This window comes from Phoenix dactylifera, chromosome 8, assembly GCF_009389715.1.
Source record: "Phoenix dactylifera cultivar Barhee BC4 chromosome 8, palm_55x_up_171113_PBpolish2nd_filt_p, whole genome shotgun sequence".
NCBI classification, from domain to species: Eukaryota; Viridiplantae; Streptophyta; class Magnoliopsida; order Arecales; family Arecaceae; genus Phoenix; species Phoenix dactylifera.
The window spans coordinates 3,974,069-3,998,600 of NC_052399.1; the positions used below are offsets into that span (position 1 = coordinate 3,974,069).

A 24,532-nucleotide genomic window follows, 5' to 3' on the forward strand; every position below is an offset into this window, starting at 1 on the left:
ACTATTTGAATTCGTATTCGAATTCGATTGGACCAAAAAAAATAGTATCTAAATCCAATCCGATACGAAAATAGATACTTCGACTCGTTTCCAGTAAGTAGGCCGCAGCTTTATAATTTTTTTTTAAAATAAAATTATTGGGAGCCATGTAAGATGTAGGATTTGTCTGTCGCCACGATTGTTTGCCAATCACCACTGCCATATTCTTTTTTTTTTCAGGGGGAGATCACCGCCACCAGATTCAGCTTCAAAACAAGTTAGCTCATGTAGGGGCTCACGTCATGAGTTGAGGCTTGATCTAGAAGCCTGGCCCACAATTCATGGGATTTCCCGGTCAATTTTACTTTCGAGCAATACCAAAAATAATAAATAATACCAACTGCAAGGAATCCAAGGTTCCAGATAAATGCTGGCTCCTCTTCCGCTGCTTTCTAATCTGTGGCTTCTCCTTCAGAGTCGCTTCCTTGATAGCTTCCACAGCTACACCTCTGCGCTTTCTTTGGAGACTCGCATCCGTTCCTCCATGTAGGATGACCAACCAAGCTTCCATGAATGGTCTCAGCAGTCGCAAGCCTCACTTCATCTTGGTCCCACTGATAGCCCAAGGGCACATGATCCCCATGGTCGACTTGGCTCGTTTACTCGCGGAACAAGGTGCCCGGGTCAGCTTCATCACCACCCCAGTGAACGCCGCACGAATCAAGGCCATCGTCGACCGAGTGAAGGAATCCGGTCTCCCGATACATTTTGCCGAGCTCCAGTTCCCTTGTGCCGAAGCTGGCCTACCGGATGGTTGCGAGAATGTGGATCTCCTCCCTTCAAACGACTACTTCAGAACAATTTTCGATGCCATCCCCCGGCTCCGAGAACCTCTAGCCCGGTACCTGCGAGCACAACGGCCTCGTCCAACATGCATGATCGCCGACATGTGCAACCCATGGACGGCGGATGTCGCTCGAGAGCTGGGGATGCCACGGCTCATCTTTCATGGGCCCTCTTGCTTCTTCATTCTATGCGCCCATCTCATGCAGCAGCACGGGATCTACGACCGCATAACCGATGATTTCGAGCCCGTTCTCCTACCTGAGCTGCCGCAACCTGTCGAGGTCACCAAAGCCCAGTTACCGGGCTTCTTCGGGTCAAAAGGGTGGGAAAAGCTTCGATCTGAGGTTTTAGAAGCGGAGTCGACGGCGGACGGGGTGGTGATGAACACTTTTGATGATATGGAGCATTCATATATCGAGCTCTACAAGAAGGTTACAGGAAAGGAGGTATGGACCATCGGGCCCTTGTGTCTCTACAATAAGGATCTTGACAACAAGGCTGCCAGAGGGAACAAGCCTGTTATCGACCACCACCGAGTTCTATGTTGGCTCGATTCGAGGAAGCCCAAGTCCGTGCTCTACGCTAGCTTTGGCAGCCTTGTGCGGATGCGCCCTTGGGAGCTCTTTGAAGTGGGGTACGGTTTGGAGGCATCCAACCAGCCCTTCATCTGGGTGATCAAGGACGTCGAGAGGACCCCGGAGGTGGACAAATGGCTGTCGGAGGGATTCGAGGAGAGGGTAAGCACCAGGGGTCTTGTAATTAAGGGGTGGGCGCCGCAGGTGGTCATCCTGTCTCACCCTGCCATCGGAGGATTTATGACACACTGCGGATGGAACTCGATACTGGAGGCCGTGTCCGCGGGCGTGCCAATGATGACATGGCCTTGTTTTGCGGACCAATTCGTCAACGAGAAGCTGGTTGTGGATGTGCTGGGCGTTGGCGTGGCAATTGGGGTGAAAGTTCCCATCTACTATATCAATGAAGATAGTCCGCCGGCAGCGAAGAGGGACGACATAGAGAAGGCAGTCTCTAGGCTTATGGACAAGGGGGAGGAGGGGGAAGATAGAAGAAAGAGGGCCAGGAGGCTGGCTGAAAAGGCTGTGAGCGCAATGGAAGGAGGAGGGTCGTCCCTAGAGAACATAGCATGCCTGATTCAGTATGCCTTGAAACATGGAAACGACGATTCTGATCAAGAAGAGGAACACAGTGCGTAGATTTGTTCGTCCAAGGGGAACGTTGAATGTATCGAAAATATGTAATAGTAATTTATTTTGCACAACCAGACCTGGTCTTGAACAGATCATAGCTTGCACTTTGACCATTTCCTCATTGTAATTAAATTTTTATTTCTGCGCTGATCATTCTAATTTCTCAGCTGGATTGATATCAGTTTTAAGTCGGATTGATGCGTACATCAGAACCTATCGAAATCTTTTAAGAGGACGGATCAGTCATCATCAAACTATGGAGCTAAAAGCAAGCAACAGTTTTCCTAAAACAATCAAACAAATCAGAGAAGTCTCACGTCTGGCCTAAGGCTGCAAATGGGTTGGGTCGATCCGAGACCCGACCCGCATAGACCCGTATAGATCCGACCCGACCCGAATTTTAGGATCCGCAGGTCCGGATCGGGTCCTAAAATTGGATCCGATTCATTTTCTGGGTCAAGTTTGGGTACAATCCGACCCGACCTGAATAGATCCGAAGAGAGAAAGAAAGAGAGGGAAAAAGTTAAAGACAGTTTTATTTTTCTTTTTTTCATGTGGGTCGTGGCACTATTGGTCCGTGAGAATTCTCTCTCGGTCTATTACACTGTTGATACCTTTGGTGTCTTGGTATCAGGCTTTTTTTTTCTTTTTTTCCTTCTGTTTTTCGGTTTCTGTTTTTTTTAAACTTTTGCAGGGAGGAAGTGAGGGAACACCGAACTGAATATGGGTCATGTGCCAGTTTCTGCAATGGAATTGGATTTTGGAAGAAGGTCTGGGATTTTTTTTGTCCTCGTGAGGGGGGAGCCGGGAGACACCAAGTTCCGTCCAATCATTCATATGGACAAAAAATAGTGTGATATGAAATTTGGCTTGTAGACCGACTTAGTCAGGGGTCATTTGTTCTGACTGGAGGTCAATTGCAAGTCTTTCAAGTCATGGGTCACCCAGCAACTCATAATTATGATATGACCAAATTAGATTTGCCCAAATTTTTTCCCAAAAGCACAAAAAAAATTGGACCCAATTTGGACCCGAACTCGACCCGACTCCGAAACCGACTCGGATTCGACCCGACCCGACTCAACCCATTTGCACCCCTAGTCTGGCCTCGTCTTGTCACCCTATAAAACTAGGTCATGTAGATGAGAAATTATTGTTTGTACTGTGTATGTAGCTAATTATGACAGCTGGTTTTTATAGACTTCATTCATTAAGCACTCATCTCGACACATCATAAAAAAATCCAGCAGTCATAATCGACTGTAGGCATGGTGCATGCAGTGTAGCCAATAGTTTCTCGAACAGAGGTCCATCGGTAGAGTTTGTTGCCAAGTTGTTCTACCTATAATGACAGTAATAGTTCTAAGAGCATCTTTTGGGCTACCTGGAAAAGGTGTGGAATTTAAGGACTGTTATTAAACAATCAGGATTGATTGTTCTTTGAAATATAACATTGATTTTGATTAAAACCTCCACGAGTATTGCCACAATCTTACAAAGAATCAGAAAGATTTTGTCGGGCAACAAAGACTGTAAGGGATGTTGTTGAGGGTAGGTTTTAGGCTTTTAGCATAAGATTGCAGCATGAGTTCAAAAGAGAGAAGCTGTCCAAAAAGTTAGTCAAAAGTGATGAATGTGTTAGACATGGAAGTCGTGTTAAGACGTGATTTTTGAAATTTTCAATCCCAATCTCACCAAAAAAAAAAAAAACACACACGCACGCACACACCCAGCACAGGAAAAATAGAACATAAAATGTAAAATCTAAAATTCAGAAAAATTAGAAAGAAATTCATAGAAGAAATTGATATCTTTGGAAGTTATTTTCAAAAGTCATTTTGGAATTTTGCATCCCATGCACAATGCAAGGAAAATAGAATATAAAAGGAAATATTCAATCGTTTCCATGCACAAAAGCATACATAAAGGAAAACATTTTCTATTAACGTAGAAATCCACGCACACGTATATATGAATATCAATGGTAACTAGAAAACAATTAGTTTTTTAACATTAAAGAAAAATTAACTTTTTCCTCTTATATTGCCCACATGAATAAGGTTTTTTTTTTGACTCAAATACACAAAAAAATGACACACAAAAGGAAAATTAGTTTTTTTTAATTAATTTTGTATTCGCAAATCTACTCAAAAAAAAAAATCGTTCAAAACCATAAAAGCATATATTCAATCTTTCCCATGCATAAAAACATAAAAGAAAAATCACGCACATAAGAAATTCAACCCTATGAAAAACTTGTTTTTTTAACATAAAAAGAAAGTTTTTTTTACTTTTATGTCACTCATATATATGACTATTATAAGATTTAGTAGGAGATCGAAAAAATATCCCATCTCTTTCTTCCTGTGTGTTAGATCGTAGCAATCGAAGCTATTATTCTATTATTCCTTCTATTATCTATTATTCCTTTCTTTATTTGTTCCAAAAATTCTATGCCAAAAAAAGGAACAGATAATCTGTTCATGATATTTTCTAAAGAATGTCGATATTTTTGGAAGTCGTGTTAAAAAGGAATTTATGAAATTTTGCATCCCGGGCACATAAAAAGAAAGGCACGTATAACGCAGAGAAAATAGAACATAAAAGGAAAAATTAAATCATTCCCATGCACAAAAATAAAAAAAGAAAATTTCCATTAATATAGAAATCCACACTACAGGAAATTCAATTGTCGAAAAACTAGTTTTCCTAACATAAAGCGAATTCATACGCACAAAAGAATCACATAAAAAGAAAATTAATTTTCTAGTAATTTGTATGCACAAAAAGGTTCCACCGAAAAGAAATTGTAATGCACGTACCTAAAATAAAATTTAAGAACATAAAAGAAAAAAAATCAATTATTTCCATGCACAAAAACATAAAAGGAATTTTTTTATTAATATGGAAATCCGTGCATGCATAGAAGAAATTTAATGGTGGGAAGAATTAGTTTTTGAACGTAAAAAATTAGTTTTTTTACTTTTATGTTACCCACACATAAATATTATATGTTTAGTAGGAGACCAAAAAAAAATTGGAGCATCTCTTTCTTCCTGCAATTGTATTGCATTTTGCGTGCTATTATTCATTTCCTTCGTCATAAAGAGATATATACCGTGACCTGTTTCATTGTGTGCCATTATTTCTTTTATTCTTCATAAAGAAGAAATATGTCATGATTAGTTTCTTTGGATGCTATTTCTTGTTTTCTTAACCATAAGGAGATGGATCTCCTAATTTATGTTCTTCTACGCTGCTATTTATTTCCTTTGGAATAGGAGTAAAGCTCATGGATTCAGTATGTATAATTGGTAAAGCAGATTTGCTGGCAAGGATGATGCGCTCTCACATATAAATACTGGCTTTTCTCTCCCTTTTTTTTCTCATCTGTAGCTTGACCAACCAAGCTTTCGTAAGAGATTTGCGTCAGTTCCTCCATTTAGGATGACCAACCAAGCTACCATGAATGACAAGCCTCACTTCATCCTGGTCCCACTGATAGCCCAAGGGCACATGATCCCCATGGTCGACATGGCTCGTTTACTTGCGGAACAAGGTGCCCGGGTCAGCCTCATCACCACCCCAGTGAACGCTGCACGAATCAAGGACATCATCGACCGAGCGAAGGAATCTGGGCTTCCGATCGACTTTGTCGAGCTCCAATTTCCTTGCACCGAAGCTGGTCTTCCGGAGGGTTGCGAGAATATGGATCTCCTCCCTTCAAACGACTATTTAAAGACATTTTTGGAAGCCACAAGCCGGCTTAGAGAACCCCTGGCCCGGTACGTGCAAGCGCAATGGCCCCGTCCCGCGTGCATGATCACCGACTCGTGCAACCCATGGACGGCAGATGTCGCTCGTGAGTTCCGGATGCCACGGTTCATCTTTCACGGGCCTTCTTGCTTCGTCCTTCTATGCTTCATTCTCATGTTACAACACGGGATCTACGACCGCATAACCGATGATTTCGAGCCCATCCTCGTACCTGGGATGCCGCAACCTGTCGAGGTCACCAAAGCCCAGGCACCAGGATTCTTCAATATGCCAGGGTGGGAAAAGCTTCGATCGGAGGTTTTCGAAGCAGAGTCGACGGCGGATGGGGTGGTGATGAACACTTTTGATGATCTGGAGCATTCATTTATTGAGCTTTACAGGAAGGTGACGGGAAAGAATGTCTGCACTATCGGGCCATTATCTCTCTGCAACAAGGATCTTGACGACAAGGCTGCGAGAGGGAACAAGTCTTCTATCGACCACCACCGAGTTCAAAGTTGGCTCGACTCGAGGGAGCCAAAGTCCGTACTCTACGTTAACTTTGGTAGCATTGCGCGGACGCGCCGTTCCCAACTCATTGAAATGGGGTGCGGTTTGGAGGAATCCAACCAGCCCTTCATCTGGGTGATCAAGGATGTGGAGAGGACGCCGGAGGTGGACAAATGGTTGTCGGAGGGATTCGAGGAGAGGGTAAGCACCAGGGGTCTTGTAATTAAGGGGTGGGCGCCGCAGGTGGTCATCTTGTCTCACCCTGCTATAGGAGGATTTATGACGCACTGTGGATGGAACTCGGTGCTGGAGGCCGTGTCCGCGGGCGTGCCAATGATAACATGGCCTTATTTTGCAGACCAATTTATCAACGAGAAGCTGGTTGTGAATGTGTTGGGCATTGGCGTGGCAATTGGGGTGAAAGTGCCCATCTTCTATTTCAGTGACGATGGTCCACCGGCAGTGAAGAGGGATGACATAGGGAAAGCAGTCTCTAGGTTGATGGACAAAGGGGAGGAGGGTGAAGAGAGAAGAAAGATGGCCAAGGAGCTGGCTGGAAAGGCTGTGAGGGCAGTGGAAGATGGAGGGTCATCCACGGAGAACATAGCACGCTTGTTTCAGTACGTCCTCGAGCATGGAAACAACGATTCTGAAGATAAAAAACACAATATTTGAATTTGTTCGCTAAAGGGCAACCCTTTGGCGTATCGAATATATGTTATGGTTATTTATTTAGTATAACATAACCCGGTCTTCATTTTGGTACTGCTGTGTGTGTGTGTATATGCGTATATGTACACATATATGCAGGAACGTACTATATATATATACACACACACACATAAATATATGTGTATGTATGTATGCATATATGTTCAGAAAAAAGGTTGCTACTCTGTGAGTGCCGAGTACTGCACGTGCCAAGATGGGAGCTTGCCACTATCCTTAGTTAGCAGCAATAACCTGGAGCTTTTGAAGGGGTTGTTTTCCCTCAAATGACATTCAACCAGTGAAGGCAACCATGGGCTGTGTGATTTGCCCTGTTGCAAATTTGATAGACAACCATATTTTGATGAGAAAATTGATCAGAACCCTGAGCATCGCCCTTGATGAAATTTGCTGATTGTTATTAAATGATCAGGGTTAATTATGTTGATTGTTCTTTTTAAGATTAACGTTGACTTTTTTGGAACCTCCATGAGCATTGCCATGATTAATTTGACAAAGAACTAGAAAGTTTATGTCGTGCAGGGATGTTGTTGAATGTAGATCGATCTTAGCGTAAGATTGCAACCTGAGTTCCAAAAAGAGAAGCTCCCCAAAAAGGTTCGTCAAAATGATGGGTGTATCCCTATTAGAGATGGTAGGTGACAGCCGGACCATACTTTTACCCCAAGCCTGGAAGAATAAGTGAACATAAATCAAGCTTTGAAACGGGTTGACTGATAGCTTCATGTGCATCAGTTGTAGCCTTCATCCCGTTTAAGTAGTCAGTTATGCTTAAGTCATCCTTGCAAATGTTATGAAGATTATGTTGGAAATATTTTGCCTAGATATTGTTATAGCTTTATTTTATAGAACTATTATAAAGAAATAATCTACTAAAAAAATCCGAAGATTGAAAAAAGCTTCTCTGGATCGAGGCGTGTGATATACACTGCCCTAAGAACGTGATTCACCCCCTACGTGCAGGTTTGCGGCAATCTCGTCCTCAAAGTACAACAACCCAACTCAGCTTGATCCTTCCCTAATGAGCATGATTGCTGGGGAGGCTTGACCCGTTCAACTCCTTCAGTTGCCAAGATGAAAAAAAACTTGAATTTTTTTTGAAAAAAGAGAAAAAGAAAAAGGAAAGAGGAATCCTCTATTGCATCTCAAGAAGGATAGAAGTAATATGGATTGAGTTATCCAAAATACTGGACCCACAACCTATTTAAAAACTCTTTCCAATGACCGAAACGGTGCAGCATTTCCGAAGATGTAATATTTCAGAAATATCACATACTTACGGAAACTAGAAGCAACGTTCTTTTTAGAAAAGTCACAACTCTTTTAAAAGAAGCGTCCGAAAAAAAAGATAAGAGTCTTAAAACTTTTAAACCATCTAAAATTTAGGAGATAAAGTTGTTATAAAAATTATTTTTTTATTTTTTTTCAAGTTAAAACTCCAACAGAGTATGCTGAAGGTTCATTACCTGGGTGTGAGACTATATGGTGTGAAGCCTTTCAAGGCATTGTCATGCTTCACAAGAAGTTGTTTCTCCAAGCACACGGGTGAGCAAAGTTTCTATGAGAGTAACATAGATCGAACTTAGAATATGACAATCTAGTGTAAATCAGGCCGTGCATTTGGGATTGATTGTGCTAGTGGGATGCTTTTCTGCATCCAAAATAAATTTGGTTGGATGGAACCATCAATATAACCAAGCAATTGCTTGCAAGCAAGAAAAATTCAATCGATCAAAACATAAAAGAAAAAATTTCTATTAATATCATAATCCACACAAACCCATAACAAATTCAATCATAAGAAAAATTAGTTTTTGAATATAAAGAAAATCAAAATTTTCCATTTATATTGCCCGCATGAATAAGGGTTTCTAAAAGAAGCACTTAAAAGCAAAATTAGTTCTTCTTAGTAATTCCTATAAAAGGTTTCACTCAAAAAAAAAAAAAAAAAATCGAATGCATGCACTAAAGACGAAATTCAAGAACATAAAAGAAAAAATTCAATCATTCCCATGCACAAAAGTATAAAAGGAAAAAAAATTCTATTAATATAGAACTCCATGGATGAACCTAAGAAATTCAATTGTAGGAAGAATTAGTTTTTTTTAATACAAATAGAAAATTAGTTTTTTCCTTTTATGTTGCATGCGTCGAATATTCTAAGGTTTGGTAGAAGATTGGAAAAAATCCCTTTTCTATTTGTTATCAGTCCGTGGCAATCCAAGCTATTGGGAAGATTATTATTGCATTTTATTCTACTATTCCTTCAATTATTCTTATTCCTTTGTTTATTCTTTCAAAAAGATTCTTTGAAAAAAGAGAGGAAATATCATGAATTATTTTCTTACATGCTTTCTTTTTTTTGGCTAAGGAGATGCATCTTGTGATTTATTGTTTTGGATAAGTACGCGTAATTGGTACGCTATCACATATAAATACTAGCTCCTCTTTCTCCCTTTTTTTCCCCGTTTGTGGCTTGTCAGCGAGCGTTGATTCCTTTGAGACTTGCGTCCTCCGCGTTTTTCATTAGAGACTTGCGTCTGTTCCTCCGATGACCAACCAAGGCACCATGGATGGTCTGAGAAGCCGCAAGCTTCACTTCATCTTGATCCCTATGATAGCCCAAGGGCACATAATCCCCATGGTGGACACGGCTCGTTCACTTGCGGAACGAGGTGCCCGTGTCAGCCTCGTCACCACCCCAGTGAACGCTGCACGACTCAAGGCCGTCATCGACCGAATGAAGGAATCCGGGCTTCCGATCCACTTTGTCGAGCTCCAATTTCCCTGTGCCGAAGCTGGTCTTCCGGAGGGTTGCGAGAATATCGATCTCCTTCCTTCAAAAGAGTATGCCAGGACCTTGTTCGAAGCCACACGCCTGCTCCGAGAACCCTTGACCCAGTACCTGCAAGCACAGCGGCCCCGCCCAACATGCATGATCGCCGACTTGTGCTGCCCATGGACGGCGGATGTCGCTCGCGAGCTTCAGATGCCACGGCTCATCTTTCACGGGCCCTCTTGCTTCTACATTCTATGTACCCATCTCATGGAGCAACACGGGATCTACGACCGCATAACCGATGATTTCGAGCCCATCCTCGTACCTGAGCTGCCACAACCATTCGAGTTCACGAAAGCCCAGTTACCAGGCTGCTTCCTTGCACCAGGGTGGGAAAAGCTTCGATCGGAGGTTTTAGAAGCGGAGTCGACGGCGGAAGGGGTGGTGATGAACACTTTTGATGATCTGGAGCCTTCATATATCGAGCTTTACAGGAAGCTGACTGGAAAGAAGATCTGGGCTGTCGGGCCATTGTGTCTGTACGACAAGGATCTTGACAGCAAGGCTGCCAGAGGCAACAAGTCTGCTATTGACTACCACCGAGTTCTGGGATGGCTCGAGTCGAGGAAGCCCAAGTCCGTGCTCTACGCTAGCTTCGGTAGCCTTGTGCGGACGCACCCTCGGCAACTTATTGAAATAGGGTGCGGTTTGGAGGCATCCAACCAGCCCTTCATCTGGGTGATCAAGGATGCGGAGAGGACGCCGGAGGTGGACAGATGGTTGTCGGAGGGATTCGAGGAGAGGGTAAGCGCCAGGGGTCTTGTAATTAAGGGGTGGGCGCCGCAGGTGGTCATCCTGTCTCACCCTGCCATCGGAGGATTTATGACACACTGCGGATGGAACTCGCTGATGGAGGCCGTGTCCGCGGGCGTGCCAATGATAACATGGCCTTATTTTGGGGACCAATTCGTCAACGAGAAGCTGGTTGTGGATGTGTTGGGCATTGGCGTGGCAATTGGGGTTAAAGTGCCCTTCCCCTATCTCAAGGAAGATAGTCCACCGGCAGCGAACAGGGATGACATAGAGAAGGCAGTCTCTAGGTTGATGGACGAAGGGGAGGAAGGGGACGAGAGAAGAAAGAGGGCCAAGGAGCTGGCTGGAAAGGCTGTGAGGGCAATGGAAGGAGGAGGGTCATCCACGGAGAACATAGCACGCTTGATACAGTACACCTTGGAGCATGGAAACAGCGATACTCAAGAAAAGGAACCTTAAATGTATCGAGAATATATCTCACGGTTCATCTAGTCCCGGAATCCAACAAAACTGGGTCATGTAGACACATAATCGAAAAGCGTCCAACAAAAGAGCTCGGTGCCAAATAATGATAATAATAGTTCTAATACGAAAGAACCCCATGAGACTGACAAGGGCATGTTTTGAACTAGCTGGAAAAGCATTTCGATCACCACCAAGAAGACGCCCAAACTTTGGGTCCGCATTTCGATCACAGCCCACCATGCAACCATATTTTAGGAGTTTACTCCAAAAGCATCAATATAGGTTTTTTTAAGTTTAGGTTTAGTTAATCACATAATTGGTTCTCTTATTAAACTTAACTTAAACTTTATTTTTTATGTACCTTTGTATCCATATCTATATTCTTTTGCAGAAGATTTTTCAACTAACTATCCGTATCTATATTTGTATCCAATCATCGAGGCTGAGCCACCTTGATGGTTGTCACCCTATTTTGAGAAGAAGAGGGAGAGATCGACTCTCCCCTATTTTGGGGAAGAAGAGAGCCACTCTATTCTTTCATTCTCCTCTCTCTCTCTCTCTCTCTCTCTCTCTCTTTCTCTTTGCTCTCTCACTCTCTCCTTGTTTTCTCTTCCTCTGTTTCTCTCTCTTCACATGGTTCCATAGACCCAGTAGGAGGATCCCAGATGTTCTCTTTATGGACCCAAGTTGACCCCAATAGAAGGTCCTGGTCTAGTGTTGCTGCGACCACCCATCGTGCTAGCCTTCACTATGGAATTCGTCAGCAATCTTTGGACCCCAACCATCAACAACCCAATATGTTACCCTTGTTGTGTTTGATACCTATTTCTTGATCTGATAATTTTGAAAATACTATTTTAACTATTTCGTACGATCGGGCACCACTAGACTCTATCATCTTTAGTTCCTATTATGTTATTTGTACCATAGTCTAATTATTATTTCATAAGTTGAGTGGTTTGATTGGCTAGAGCAGATCGATCTGGATCGTCGAATGCTGCTATTTAATCGACTCTGTCCTTTCTTTACCCTCACTATTATCAAAAAAGTAATAGGCATTATCATCTATCTAGCCTCGTGTATCTTTCTATACAAAACTATTTTCATAGTCAGCCCTGGTTTTGTATGGAGCTGCAGTCATCCGGACATGAAGAAGCCCGACAAGATCTCACACTTTAGTTCAAAATTGAGGTAAGACCCTGGCCCATTATTTAATTTTTAATTCAATGAGAATAGAAAATATGGATAATTCAAATATTAAAACTCTTAAATTAGGTAATTGCTGAATAATTGATTCATTAATATGGTGAGTGATTGATGAAAGATAAGTTGATGTTATTTTGATATTAAATTGATTGGACATGTTAGGTGTGGATTGGTACCATGGTAGCTGCATTGGATTGCAATAGAGGTAACAATTTCTATACTTGGTCACCAAATATATACATATATGTGTGTGTGTTTATTGGTTTGTACCACTGGATTTGCATCGATAGATTTGGTTTGGCATGTGAGAATATGTTCTATATAATTTCCAGTACAAATATACTTGTATAAATATTATATGTATCATTTATTGAAAACATGATTATGTGAATAAGATAATTTGATTTGGAGACAAATGCACTATGTAAGTGGAAACTAATTTGATAAGAGAAATATGTAAATCAAATGAACAAGATATGGTTTGGACTAAGCTCGTAATGGGATATATAGCCCCTAAGTGCTTATGCATGGGATAGCATTGACGAGCTTATGCGTGGCATAGCGTCCATAGGCTTACGCATGGGATAGCCTCCACGAGCTAATTGTAGGATAGCGTCCATGGGCATATGCATAGGATAACCTCGACGAGCTTATGCGTGGGAAAGCGTTCATAGGCTTAGTCTTGGATTGGGTTGTGATCTTGGTTAGTCCAAATTCGGAAGATAATTGATATGAAATCTGAAAATCAACTTAATAAGAAATAGATGACATAACATAAAAAATTATTGTTGAACAATTGGTTACATTTGATATATATATATACACACACGCGCGCGCTTCTTTGAAAATATGATAATGAGAACTTATGTGTATATTATTTTTATGATCTTTTCGAGTATTGATATGATATTATTTTTATCTTGTATTGCTAATTGATTATTTTTTTATTACTTATGGAGTAGGTCGTGTAGCAGTATGAGATTCTTACTAGGCTATAAAGCTCACAACCTTTTTTTTTTTTTTTTTAAGAGTTGTAGGCTGCAAGTGGCTTAATATTTGGCTATAGTTGCTTGGCTATGGTTGAGATTGCATAAAAATGAATAAATAGATAGAGTATCATTGTTTATAAATTAAGATCATTTTTGATCGGGGAACCAAGCTGAGGGCATTGCCAGTTTCATCAAGCATGACGATTGGCTCACAAACTTTAGGACCCCATTGAGATTCGAGGCAACAAATGAGTTTCAAGACCTATGCATACACACTAAGGCAAGTTCAACTCACGACCGAGAAAGATAAAAGAGAATGGAAGTGGTCTCTTACAAAACGATTTTCGGTCAACGGTTGCTACAGCTTCCTGATTCACGGAGGTGTCGTGTCATTCTTCGGTGGGATTATATGGAAATTGGCCATTCCGGAAAAGATAAAAACTTTCAAGTGGCTATGTTATACCAACAAAATACTCACCGCAAATAACCTAGCTGGACGGGGCTTTGTAGTTTGTAACTGTTGCCCCCTCTGCGAAGATCATGAGGAGACAGTGGACCACCTGATGTTGGACTGCCACTATGCTTGAGCCTTCTGGAAGCATCTTCTTGAAGGAATGCAGACATAATCCCTCCCAAACATCCTTTTTTTTTTTCCTTGATTTTTTTTTTGATATAAAGGGAGGCAAAAGGAGCCACCTTGAAAATTAATCGTATTTACAACAGAGATGAGGGGCAAAGATGAGTTACATTATCAAGGGAGGAGTGAAACAGATGCGACAAAAAAAAGCTAATTAACTCCAAACCAAATGTCTGATAGCCAGGACAGAGAATGTTGATGCTCGAGCCACTAGAACAATCTTTTTGACCTCTAGCATAAATGTCGAAAAACTCTGAAGTCTAAAGAAATGAGAACTACAATGGATGCTCTGCTCGCAGTGGGATTCTGGTGCATATAGAAGGAAAGAAATGGAAGAATTTTCAGATACAAGGCTTACTCGCACATGGAGGTGGTCAGGCAAATGATTCACCTGTTCAAATATTGGACGTCAGAAGCGCGGGAACACTCCTTCCTCCAAGCTGCTGGGAGTGCTCACCAAGAGATAAGGAAACAATATAGCAAAGCTTCTGAAAATCGAAGAAGCTCACAAAGGGTGACGACGATTCCGGTTACCATGCAAACATGCATGGGGTGGAACGAAGGGAATAGCTTTAAACATGCATGGCACTGTTATGTTAACTGAAACGTAAAGGGAAACCCAGCTTTAAACCAGCTGGTACCTAGCTCACAAAGGGAATAATTGCTTCCAAGTCATTGATATATCATGTTAAGTTATTGATATGTCATGTTAAGAGAAAACCCTAGCTGGACATTTATTAGTCCCTATTATCATTTTGTTAAAAAAAGATATATCAACAGTGTTGGGATAAAATTAGTCATGACACTAGATAAGTTCAATTACAATCAAATTATTGACAAAATATTATAGTGAATATAAACAGAAGTCATGCTTATAAAGAAGATAAAAGTTCATCAAATTCATTAAATAAAATAAAACAAAATAAAAAATATGACTGCAAAAACCGAAGTCCCCCTTCCTAGATCTATATTAGCTATTGATTTATAGATTTGACATATCTTGAACCATCATTGGACTTCAAATTTGAGCCAATCATCAATGCTACTTTGGCTACGGGCCAAGCCCTGTGAGGAGACTCCAAAGTATACATATAGACCATAAATATCCCTTTTTAATAAATATCATCAACTTATAACTAACGAAAAAAAAATCTCAATACAAAGACTCAAGGGTAACAGTGATGATAATACCATAAATACAAAGAAGAAGAATGAGAGTATAACCATCTAGTTAAATAATAAACAATGAGTTATTTGTAGATAATAATAGGAAACCCAAAATCTTGGACGAACAAGCTTATAAAGAAAGAAGTCGACGCCTCATAAAAACAGTAGCACTACGATGATACAGACCATCCATCTCACGATTACTCATTAATCTCTAAACAATCAAGAGAGAGTAGATCCTTATCATCACCATACCGTAGAAAATCAAAATTTTTAATTGCATGGTTTTTAATAAGATTATGAATAGCCACAATTATAGTGATATGGCAAAGATATGCCATAATTACAAAAATTGGCCAGCTATACAATATCATAAGGAAATACATGCCATGATTTGTTTTCTTGTATAATATTATTTATTTCATAAAAATATATGATGTTGCCGCTCAAAATCCAACCTGACAAGTGGACAGACTGATAGATGAGTTGCCCTACTCAGTGGAGTTGGTCAAGCGCAGCATAGCGCTAGAGCTGTTATGCAACCACAGAAATTAATCAAAGGGTCATTAGAATGTAGCAAGCTAGAGACTCTCCGATGCTTAAGTCAAACAGAGTTTTGAAAGAAAATAGGAGAGATAAAGAGAGGTAGAAGTTTTAAATGTGGCGATAGAAGTTTTCTTCATTATACTTGGGGGCATGCCTGGTATTTATAGAGGAAAGGATGCGAATATATGTAATTAGATTTTCAAGATTTGCCGACGAGCAGTTAATCTCTTTCTATATCCGCCGATCAGGGCAACGAAGATATTTCTTTTCAAATGCACTGTAATTGAGTGCTTTTCTTATCTGCTGGTTAATTATGATATTTCTTTTTGGGCAAATAAAGATCGTGCCAAGCTATAATTGATCGTAGATCTAATTGGTCATTGATTTGTTTGATTCGGTGGGCTGAGTTGTCTTATGAAATTTTAGGAATGGCCGACGTGAGCCGTACCATATATCATAATATATTGGCTTATATATTATGATTTGCTTTTTATTTTTTAGAATAGGAGTAAATCTTATAGGCACAGTAATTAGTAAAGTAGATTTGCTGGCGTTAATGCATGATACGCTGCCGCTTATAAACATTGGCCCCTCTCTCTCTCTCTCTTTTTCTCATCTATGGCATGTCAGTCGGCGTTGATTCCTTGATAGTGTCCACAAATAAACCTCTGCGCTTTAGCTAGAGACTTGCGTCCGTTCCTCCGATGGCCAACCAAGGTACCATGAATGGTCTAAGCAGTCGCAAGCTTCACTTCATTTTGGTCCCTCTGATAGCCCAAGGGCACATGATCCCCATGGTCGACTTGGCTCGCTTACTCGCGGAACGAGGTACCCGTGTCAGCCTCATCACCACCCCAGTGAACGCCGCACGAATCAAGACCATCGTCAACCGAGTGGAGGAATCTGGTCTTCCGATCGACTTTGTCGAGCTCCAATTTCCTTGCACCGAAGCTGGGCTTCCGGAGGGTTGCGAGAATATGGATCTCCTCCCTTCAGAGGACTATTTAAGGACATTTTTCGAAGCCATGCACTTGCTCCGAGAACCCCTGGCTCGGTACCTGCATGCACAACGGCCCCGTCCAACATGCATGATCACCGACATGTGCAACCCATGGACGGCGGATCTCGCTCGCGAGCTTCGGATGCCACGGCTCATCTTTCACGGGCCCTCTTGCTTCTCCCTAACGTGCTTCGCTCTCATGCAGCAACACGGGATCTACGACCGCATAACCGATGATTTCGAGCCCATCCTCGTACCTGAGATGCCACAACCATTTGAGGTCACGAAAGCCATTGCCCCAGGCTTCTTCAATGTGCCAGGGTGGGAAAAGATTCGATCGGGGATTCAAGAAGCGGAGTCGACGGCAGACGGGGTGGTGATGAACACTTTTGATGATCTGGAGCATTCATATATCGAGCTCTACAAGAAGGTGACAGGAAAGAAGGTCTGGACCATCGGGCCATTGTCTCTCTACAACAAGGACCTTGACGACAAGGCTGCGAGAGGGAACAACTCTGCTATTGACCGCCACCGAGTTATGGACTGGCTCGAGTCGAGGAAGCCGAAGTCCGTGCTCTATGTTAGCTTTGGTAGCATTGCGCAGACGCGCCCTTGCCAACTCATTGAAATAGGGTGCGGTTTGGAGGCATCCAACCAGCCCTTCATCTGGGTGATCAAGGATGTGGAGAGGACGCCGGAGGTGGACAAATGGCTGTCGGAGGGATTCGAGGAGAGGGTAAGCACCAGGGGTCTTGTAATTACGGGGTGGGCGCCGCAGGTGGTCATCCTGTCGCACCCTGCCATCGGAGGATTTATGACACACTGCGGATGGAACTCGATCTTGGAGGCCATGTCCGCGGGCATGCCAATGATAACATGGCCTTTCTTTGGGGACCAATTCCTCAACGAGAAGTTGCTTGTGGATGTGTTGGGCATTGGCGTGGCAGTCGGGGTGAAAGTGCCCTTCCACTATGTCCCGAAAGACAGTCCGCCGGCAGCGAAGAGGGATGACATACAGAAGGCAGTCTCTAGGTTGATGGATGAAGGGGAGGAGGGGGAAGAGAGAAGAAAGAGGGCCAAGGAGCTGGCTGGAAAAGCGGTGAGAGCAATGGAGGAAGGAGGGTCATCCTTTGAGAACATAGCACTAATGATTCAGTACGCCTTGGAGCATGGAAACGATGATCCTGAGGAAGAGGAACATAATGTTTAGAGATTTGTATGTTAAGCGCCCTTCTTTGGAGGGTAAACATTTTATCTTAAAATCCGTATTTTTCCGTGTAAGTATGTTTTAACCAACAGTTAGACGGAAAAATAATTTATCCATATCTTTTTTTGCATTGAAAAATCGCTCCGAAATTTATTATTCATGTTTTTTCACATGACTACTTTTTCAAGTAAGTTGCTAAGATTTATCTATATTTCTCAACATATCTTTTATTATATAATATTTATTTATTATATTATATATAATATATATAATTATGTTATTGTATATTTTAATATATTAGTATAATATAATATATGATATGACATTCAAATATAATATATTATAACCATAAGTTATATTTTATAATAGTAACATTATTATATGAGAATTATATTTATATTATTTTTATATTATATTGTATTTTATAGTATATTATATCATATTATATTATATAATATATAATATGATATAGAGAATGTATTATATTATATTACAACATTATATATTATATAATTATATATTACATATTATATATTCTATATTATTACTATTATTATTATTATGATAGGGTTAGGGGTATTTTAGGAACAAATTAAAAAATTATTATTCAAGCTAATGGAAGAATGATTTACCCATCTTCTAGGAGGGTAAGACTTTTTCTTCATTTCATGAGTAAAAATGCTACCCATGGAAATATAACTTGCCTATCTAGAGAAGCATAAGAATATAGGTAAGTTGGTCAACGAATAAGTTGACAATTTTTTCATAATATTTACCCACCATATAACATGTCCTAAAGGGGAACCCTTAAATGTGTCGAATGTTATTGTTATTTATAGTTTGTATAACCTCATATGGTCTTCGTTGAGAAGTTCAATTCGACAGCTTCCTCATTGTAATAGTATTTAAGTTGCTCCTAGGTGCACTAATCACCGGATATGTGGCTTCTCATATTTAAGTTGGATTGATATGTACGCTAGAACCCATTGAAATCTTTGAAAAGGACGGATCAGCCATCAAACTTTGGAACTAAATTAAGCGACAGTTTTTCTCAAAAAAAAAAAAAAATCAGAGAGACCAAGTCTCATATTTGACCTAGTCTCGGCCTCCAACAAAACTGGGTCATGTCGATACGTACTCGACAAGCGTCCCACAGTAGAGTTTCCTGCCAAACTCTTCCGCACGCTAAAAGCTGGAGACTGATGGGGACTCGAGGAAAGCATGAAAGCTGGAGAGATCGTCGACGTCGGAATAGAGAAAAGCTGTGATTCTTCTCCAGTGGAGGAGAACCCTCAAGCTTCACCGCCGGATCCTGGAGGGAGAACGTCGTCTCGATGCCTTGCGGGATGTAAACTAGAGAGAAGCTAACTCGGAGCAGCAGCAAGGTTCTCAAGGTAGAACCTGGGCTGGAGTGTTACCTGGGGAAGAGACGTTATCGATGCAAGACTCAACCTATCTCGGAGGAGGAAATCAATCGTCTGCAGGAAAAGTTCGCAGACTCTACTGTTTTCACGGACGACAGGATTGAAGGTGTGAGTAGGAAGTGGACGAATTCCCTGATTGGGAAGTTACTGGGTAAGGGTCCTCCCCCCTCTGATTTCCTCTGTAAAGAACTAAAGAAGGGATGGTAGGCGGCTGGGAACTTTAGGATCGTTCCTTTGTCTGCGGGACATCTGGTCTTTCAGCTTCAGAAGGAAGAGGAAAGGTTGTGGGTCATGGCGAATGGGCCATGAATTGTTGCTGGACAGCTCCTCGCTCTTGAGCCTTGGCATCCCAACTTCACTGCAGGAATGGATTCCGTCACCAGTGCTACTCTTTGGCTTCGTTTCCCTGATCTTCCTATACAACAGTGGGAATGGAATATGCTCCTGAGATAATTGCATCTACCGCTGGGGTTCCTAAATTCTTTGATGGTCATCAAAGCTGTCATGAAAAAGGCCTACAATAAAAATGTCGTGGGCGTATCTGGATGCCGTCCTCAACCACAATGGTATTCATCAGAATTTTATTAAACGGATTATGTGATGCATCCGCAGTCCATCTTTCTTCATCCTCATGGTTAATTAATGGCTGTCCGTCAAGATGGTTCTTCTCTTCGTGGGGATTAAGGCAAGGGTGTCGATCCTTAATTTGTCCCCCCCACATTTTTATTCTTTTGCTCTGGCATGCTCTCGAAGTCATTGCAAGAATTAGCTCAAACTAATGCTCTTAAGGAATGTCAACCAAAACCAGCAGGCCCTTGTTTCCCACATCTTATGTTTGTAAAAGATAAACAGCACAAAGAACTGATCAAGAATGGTGTATTCTTGATGAAGAACAATGGAGAAATGAGGCTAGGATGTTACTATTTGAAAATAGACTCAAATTTCATTGATTCAAGTGTATGTTCCAAAGTTACAAAGCTGGAAAATTTATAGGCAAATTTCCATACGAATTTACACTAATTAATGACACAACTTTCTAAGAGACAAGAACCAAGTTTCTAAAACATATTCAAAGTAATAATAAATTCTTCTCAAGAAATGAAGTTTATGAAAGAAAATTCATGAACCACAGAAACCAAAGTGACAACATAAATTCTTCCCAACCAACGAAGTTCATGAATCAGAAAATTCATGAACCACAGAAACCAAAGAGACAACATTAACTAACCTTGGAAACCAAAAAGACAAAAGCCATAAGTCAAAGAGACAAAACATATGTCTAGCTTATAATTTCTAACAATGTTTGCTGATGATTGATTGCTGCTTGCTCGGGCCAATATTAATAGAGCTAATGATTTGGTGCTTAGAGAGGCTATTATGAATTATTGCAGTCAATCTGGTCAGAGAGTTAATATCCTTAAATCTTATATGCAATTCAGCCGAAAAGACCTCGCCTAGAGTGAAACAGCAGATTCTTAATATAATGAACATCTCTTTGAAAGATGGTTTGCGGAATTACCTTGGAGTGCCGTTATTTACATCTATCTTCTTTCAAATGTTTCCGTCCCAAGGTATGTTCTTAACGATTTGGAGAAGATTTTTTAAGGCTTTTATATGGTGTCATCAAGTCCGCACAAGGAAATTGCATTTGACTTCATGGGACAAAGTCTGTGTGGAAAAGAAAAGTGGGCTTGGTTTACAATGAATAAATTTACGTAGAGAGGCGGCGATGGGTAAAGCTGCTGGAAACCTCGTTATCCAAAACATTTCCTTGTGGACCAAGTTGGTTGAATCAAAGTTACAACTTCAGGACATGAAAGCTCTCATTTGTTACACAACATTGTCAGTATGGAATAACGGAAACAGATTTTTATTCGAACGAAAACAATGCAACCCAGCAAATGTTCTCTTCTCTGCTCACCGTTTAGCCGAAGAATTCATCCATACCTCAAAAGGAGTTAAATGAAGCCAGTCAGCTACGGCCCTGGGGTACCGGTAGCTTAGTGAGCTCTTCTCAGTCCCATCTTAGACTAGTTTCTTGGGTACGGCCTGGATAAAATCAATTTTGATGCCTCATAGTCTGAAAATGAAGCAGATTTGGGTTATATTATAAGAGATCATCATGGATTATTACTTCGAGATCATTTGCTTTTTCAGTTCCAGAAGCTGAGTTACAAGCAGCCTGGAAAGAGTTATTAGTGGCAATTTTGTAACTTGGTGTTAAGAAAATCTGAATTGAGGGAGACTCTCTGTCATGCCCTGACCCCAAAATCGCTATTTGAAGGCATGAACAGCCGCTGCATACTTTCAAATTAAGACTAACCCTATAAGCATATAAGGCATTTGTCCTGTCAGTGAACCCAATATAATTTGGAATTTATACAGTTCATATATAGGACAAAATAACTAAGCTATTGACCCAAAATATCTCACTCTCTCACAGTCATTAGTTGGATTTCTGATTTTTAGACAAAAAGAGATTCTTTGGGTTCGACCTCTTGACTTCTTTATGGTCTCACATGCTTTCAGAGAGTCAAACAAGCCGGCAGATAGCTATCAACATTGCTTGACTTTCATGAGTATTAGCGTAATTTTAAGGATCATGTAATAACTTGTATCAGCCTATAATAAAATTACTTTTCTCAATCTCTTGTTTTTTTATAAATATTTTAACAATGAATTCCACTCGTTCTCCAACCTTCCTCACCACATTAAACATTTGGTTTTGGCGGATTCATGTGGTGTTCAGGTTTCTTTGCTTGTAATTTTTCAGTTTTTTGTTTCTTTTGGGGCTTTGGCCCCCTTTTGTTACCAAAATGGAAAAGAAAAAACATAGTTGCACCACCAAAGAACCCCATAGGACGGTCAAGGCCATCTTTTGAACTAGCTGGAAAAGGTGTGGAGTTGAAGGACCACCAGGACCACGCCCAAACTTTAGGTCCACAGAGTTCGTGGTGCTGCAGACAAAGCCCTCATACGGATATCTTACCTCGCAATTCGTCACGGTCCACATTTCAATCCCCACCGTGCGTCACGTTCGCACTACAATGACAGGATTGGGTACCCATCTTTCATGAGTTACTTCACAAGCACTGGAATGAATGCACCATGCATCCCAGATCAAGCTAAGTTTAATATATCCAGAAAACTTACATTAATATATGTATGAATGGATGTATATATACATGCATGTCCGTATGTATGTACAGAAACAGATTTCTGCATGCTGTGAAAATGCTTGGAACTGCGCATGCCAAGACTGCATGCAGCTTTCTACCATGCCATCAATCAAGCATTCTTTTCTTCTTTTTTTTTTTGACATCTGGTTGGAGAGAAGGAAGGTTTATATGGATCAATATGTCTTCCTGCAAATTGTCTAGCTAATTATGTGAAAATAACGCATGATGCAGGGTAAAGGAGATAATCAGTCATGGAAGCCCCACGCGGAAGAGGAAGAATCCCTGCTCTGGGCCATGAAAGCTAGCACAGTGAAAAATGGTTGGTTCATTGGTTGCGAGTAAATAACACATCAAATTCCATTTTGTACCCTTGCTCATTATGCTTTAGAACGAGGATTACATGCATCCAGGATATCAGCAGAATAACCCCTCTATATATACCATGCATATAGATGGCATACATTGGTTGCATCGATTTAAGACGGAAATGCAATCTCAAATTCGATGAACATAGGTATCGGCGAGGAAATTAGCACAAGGCCGCATGGGTGCGATTCATATGGTATGCTACGATGTATAGCGATCTCAGTGCAGTTATATCTCACCACAGGCTCGATTTGTTTGCGGGAAGAGGAGAAGAAAAAATATGGTCAACGAAAAAATGAAGAAATATTTTATGTTTGGTTGAAGTTTTCAAATAAGAGAAATAGAAAAGTAATTTTTTTTAGAAATAAGATTTTCATGTTTTAAGAGAGAAAAATTCATGTGAAATACGAAAAAGCCCAATTTCCTCCGGTTCCAAGACGAGGGGAAGGTCACCATTGAGTTGGATCTGGGTTTGGTCAGCCGTTCGTTGATTGTTAGAGGTGTTGTCCCGAGTCTATTTCGAACAATATCTTTTTCTTTATAAAAGTCATTCTTTTTTGAAAGAAAGGTAAATCAAGCCGTTTTTATTAATAAATAAAAATTACTCAACTGAAGATTTAATTTTTTCTTTTCAAAAGTATTATTAAGCTTTTAGATAGGATAAATAAGGTCTTCTTTTTATTAAGAATAAAACATGTGCTTTATCCAATTTCTTTTAGAAAAGTAATGGTGAATCAAATATAAGCTATTTTAAAATATACCATTTTTTATAATCAACTAAATATATATAATATTTTTTAAAAAATATTATATATTTAATTTTTATTTTTTTAAAAAAATATTTTGATGAGAAAAAAAATAAGGAACCAAGCAAGTTTTCTATAGTTTTCTGCTGAGTCCTGTGTTTTTTTTTTTTTTTTTTTTGCCTTTTTGCTAAGGCAGGTGGATCTGACGAGTACGGATGCACTCAATAAAATCAAAAAACAAAATATCTCAAAGTACCAGGAACAACTCTCCATCACCAATCCACAAGATAGTACCGAAAGGACTGGCTACATAAGCAGTTACCCAATTCGTAGCTCTATTAGCTTCACGGAATACATGCTCGGTCTGAAAGGCCCTTCTATTTCTTATCATTGTCTAGGTGCATTCCCGAGGAGCATTGGTGCAGTGCTTCAACTCGCAAAGGATGCAGCATCTGCTCACTGTGCAGAAAAAGAGAGAATTATGAATGGTATTCACTTGGACCATGATGCAGGATGGTTCCTACAGGGAGCCAAGATGCCCCTAGAAAAAGCTCGCGGGGGGGCAGAAAGAAAGAAGTGCAACCAGACAAAGAAATCCAGGATCTCTTACGGCCATGTGGGCTGTCACGAGGTGGGGCCCGTGGACAAGACTCACATGGGTCGTGCGGTTGAGCCAGTTCACGCTTAGAGGGATCCATCCAAACCACATTTATAAGGCGGGGGGACATTTACAGGAGGAATCGCACACGTCCTCACGAGTTCCGACCCACAACAGCTCACGAGGAAAAATATGCCATTCCTCCCCACAGAAAGGTCTCCCAAAAGGCTGTAAACTATTCGCCAAAAACAAAACACACAAAAAAAAAAGGCTGTAAACCATTACAAAATTGGCATTTTATAGCATTTTGGCACCAGGTTAACAGCTTAGTCCACAGTATCCTGAATCGGATATCAGGTTTGAAACCATTTCCATTGATAAA

General features: G+C 40.8%; 4 protein-coding genes across 4 annotated transcripts; all 4 read left to right on the plus strand.

Moving 5' to 3' along the window:
- The first annotated feature begins 401 nt into the window (after positions 1 to 401).
- Positions 402 to 2,186, plus strand: LOC103708804 (UDP-glycosyltransferase 73E1-like). Its single transcript, XM_008793894.4, has one exon. It carries the CDS (start codon positions 531 to 533, stop codon positions 2,037 to 2,039), a length of 1,509 nt encoding a protein of 502 aa, XP_008792116.2. The 5' UTR covers positions 402 to 530; the 3' UTR covers positions 2,040 to 2,186.
- A 3,650-nt stretch (positions 2,187 to 5,836) lies between these two features.
- Positions 5,837 to 6,974, plus strand: LOC103708834 (anthocyanidin 3-O-glucosyltransferase 4-like). The gene has a single exon (XM_008793927.2). The coding sequence runs from the start codon at positions 5,853 to 5,855 to the stop codon at positions 6,972 to 6,974; it is 1,122 nt and encodes a 373-aa protein (XP_008792149.2). The 5' UTR covers positions 5,837 to 5,852.
- Positions 6,975 to 9,597: 2,623 nt separating this feature from the next.
- Positions 9,598 to 11,079, plus strand: LOC103708833 (UDP-glycosyltransferase 73E1-like). Its single transcript, XM_008793926.3, has one exon. It carries the CDS (start codon positions 9,598 to 9,600, stop codon positions 11,077 to 11,079), a length of 1,482 nt encoding a protein of 493 aa, XP_008792148.3.
- Positions 11,080 to 16,352: 5,273 nt separating this feature from the next.
- Positions 16,353 to 17,840, plus strand: LOC103708832 (UDP-glycosyltransferase 73C6-like). Its single transcript, XM_008793925.2, has one exon. It carries the CDS (start codon positions 16,353 to 16,355, stop codon positions 17,838 to 17,840), a length of 1,488 nt encoding a protein of 495 aa, XP_008792147.2.
- The last annotated feature ends 6,692 nt before the right edge of the window (positions 17,841 to 24,532 follow it).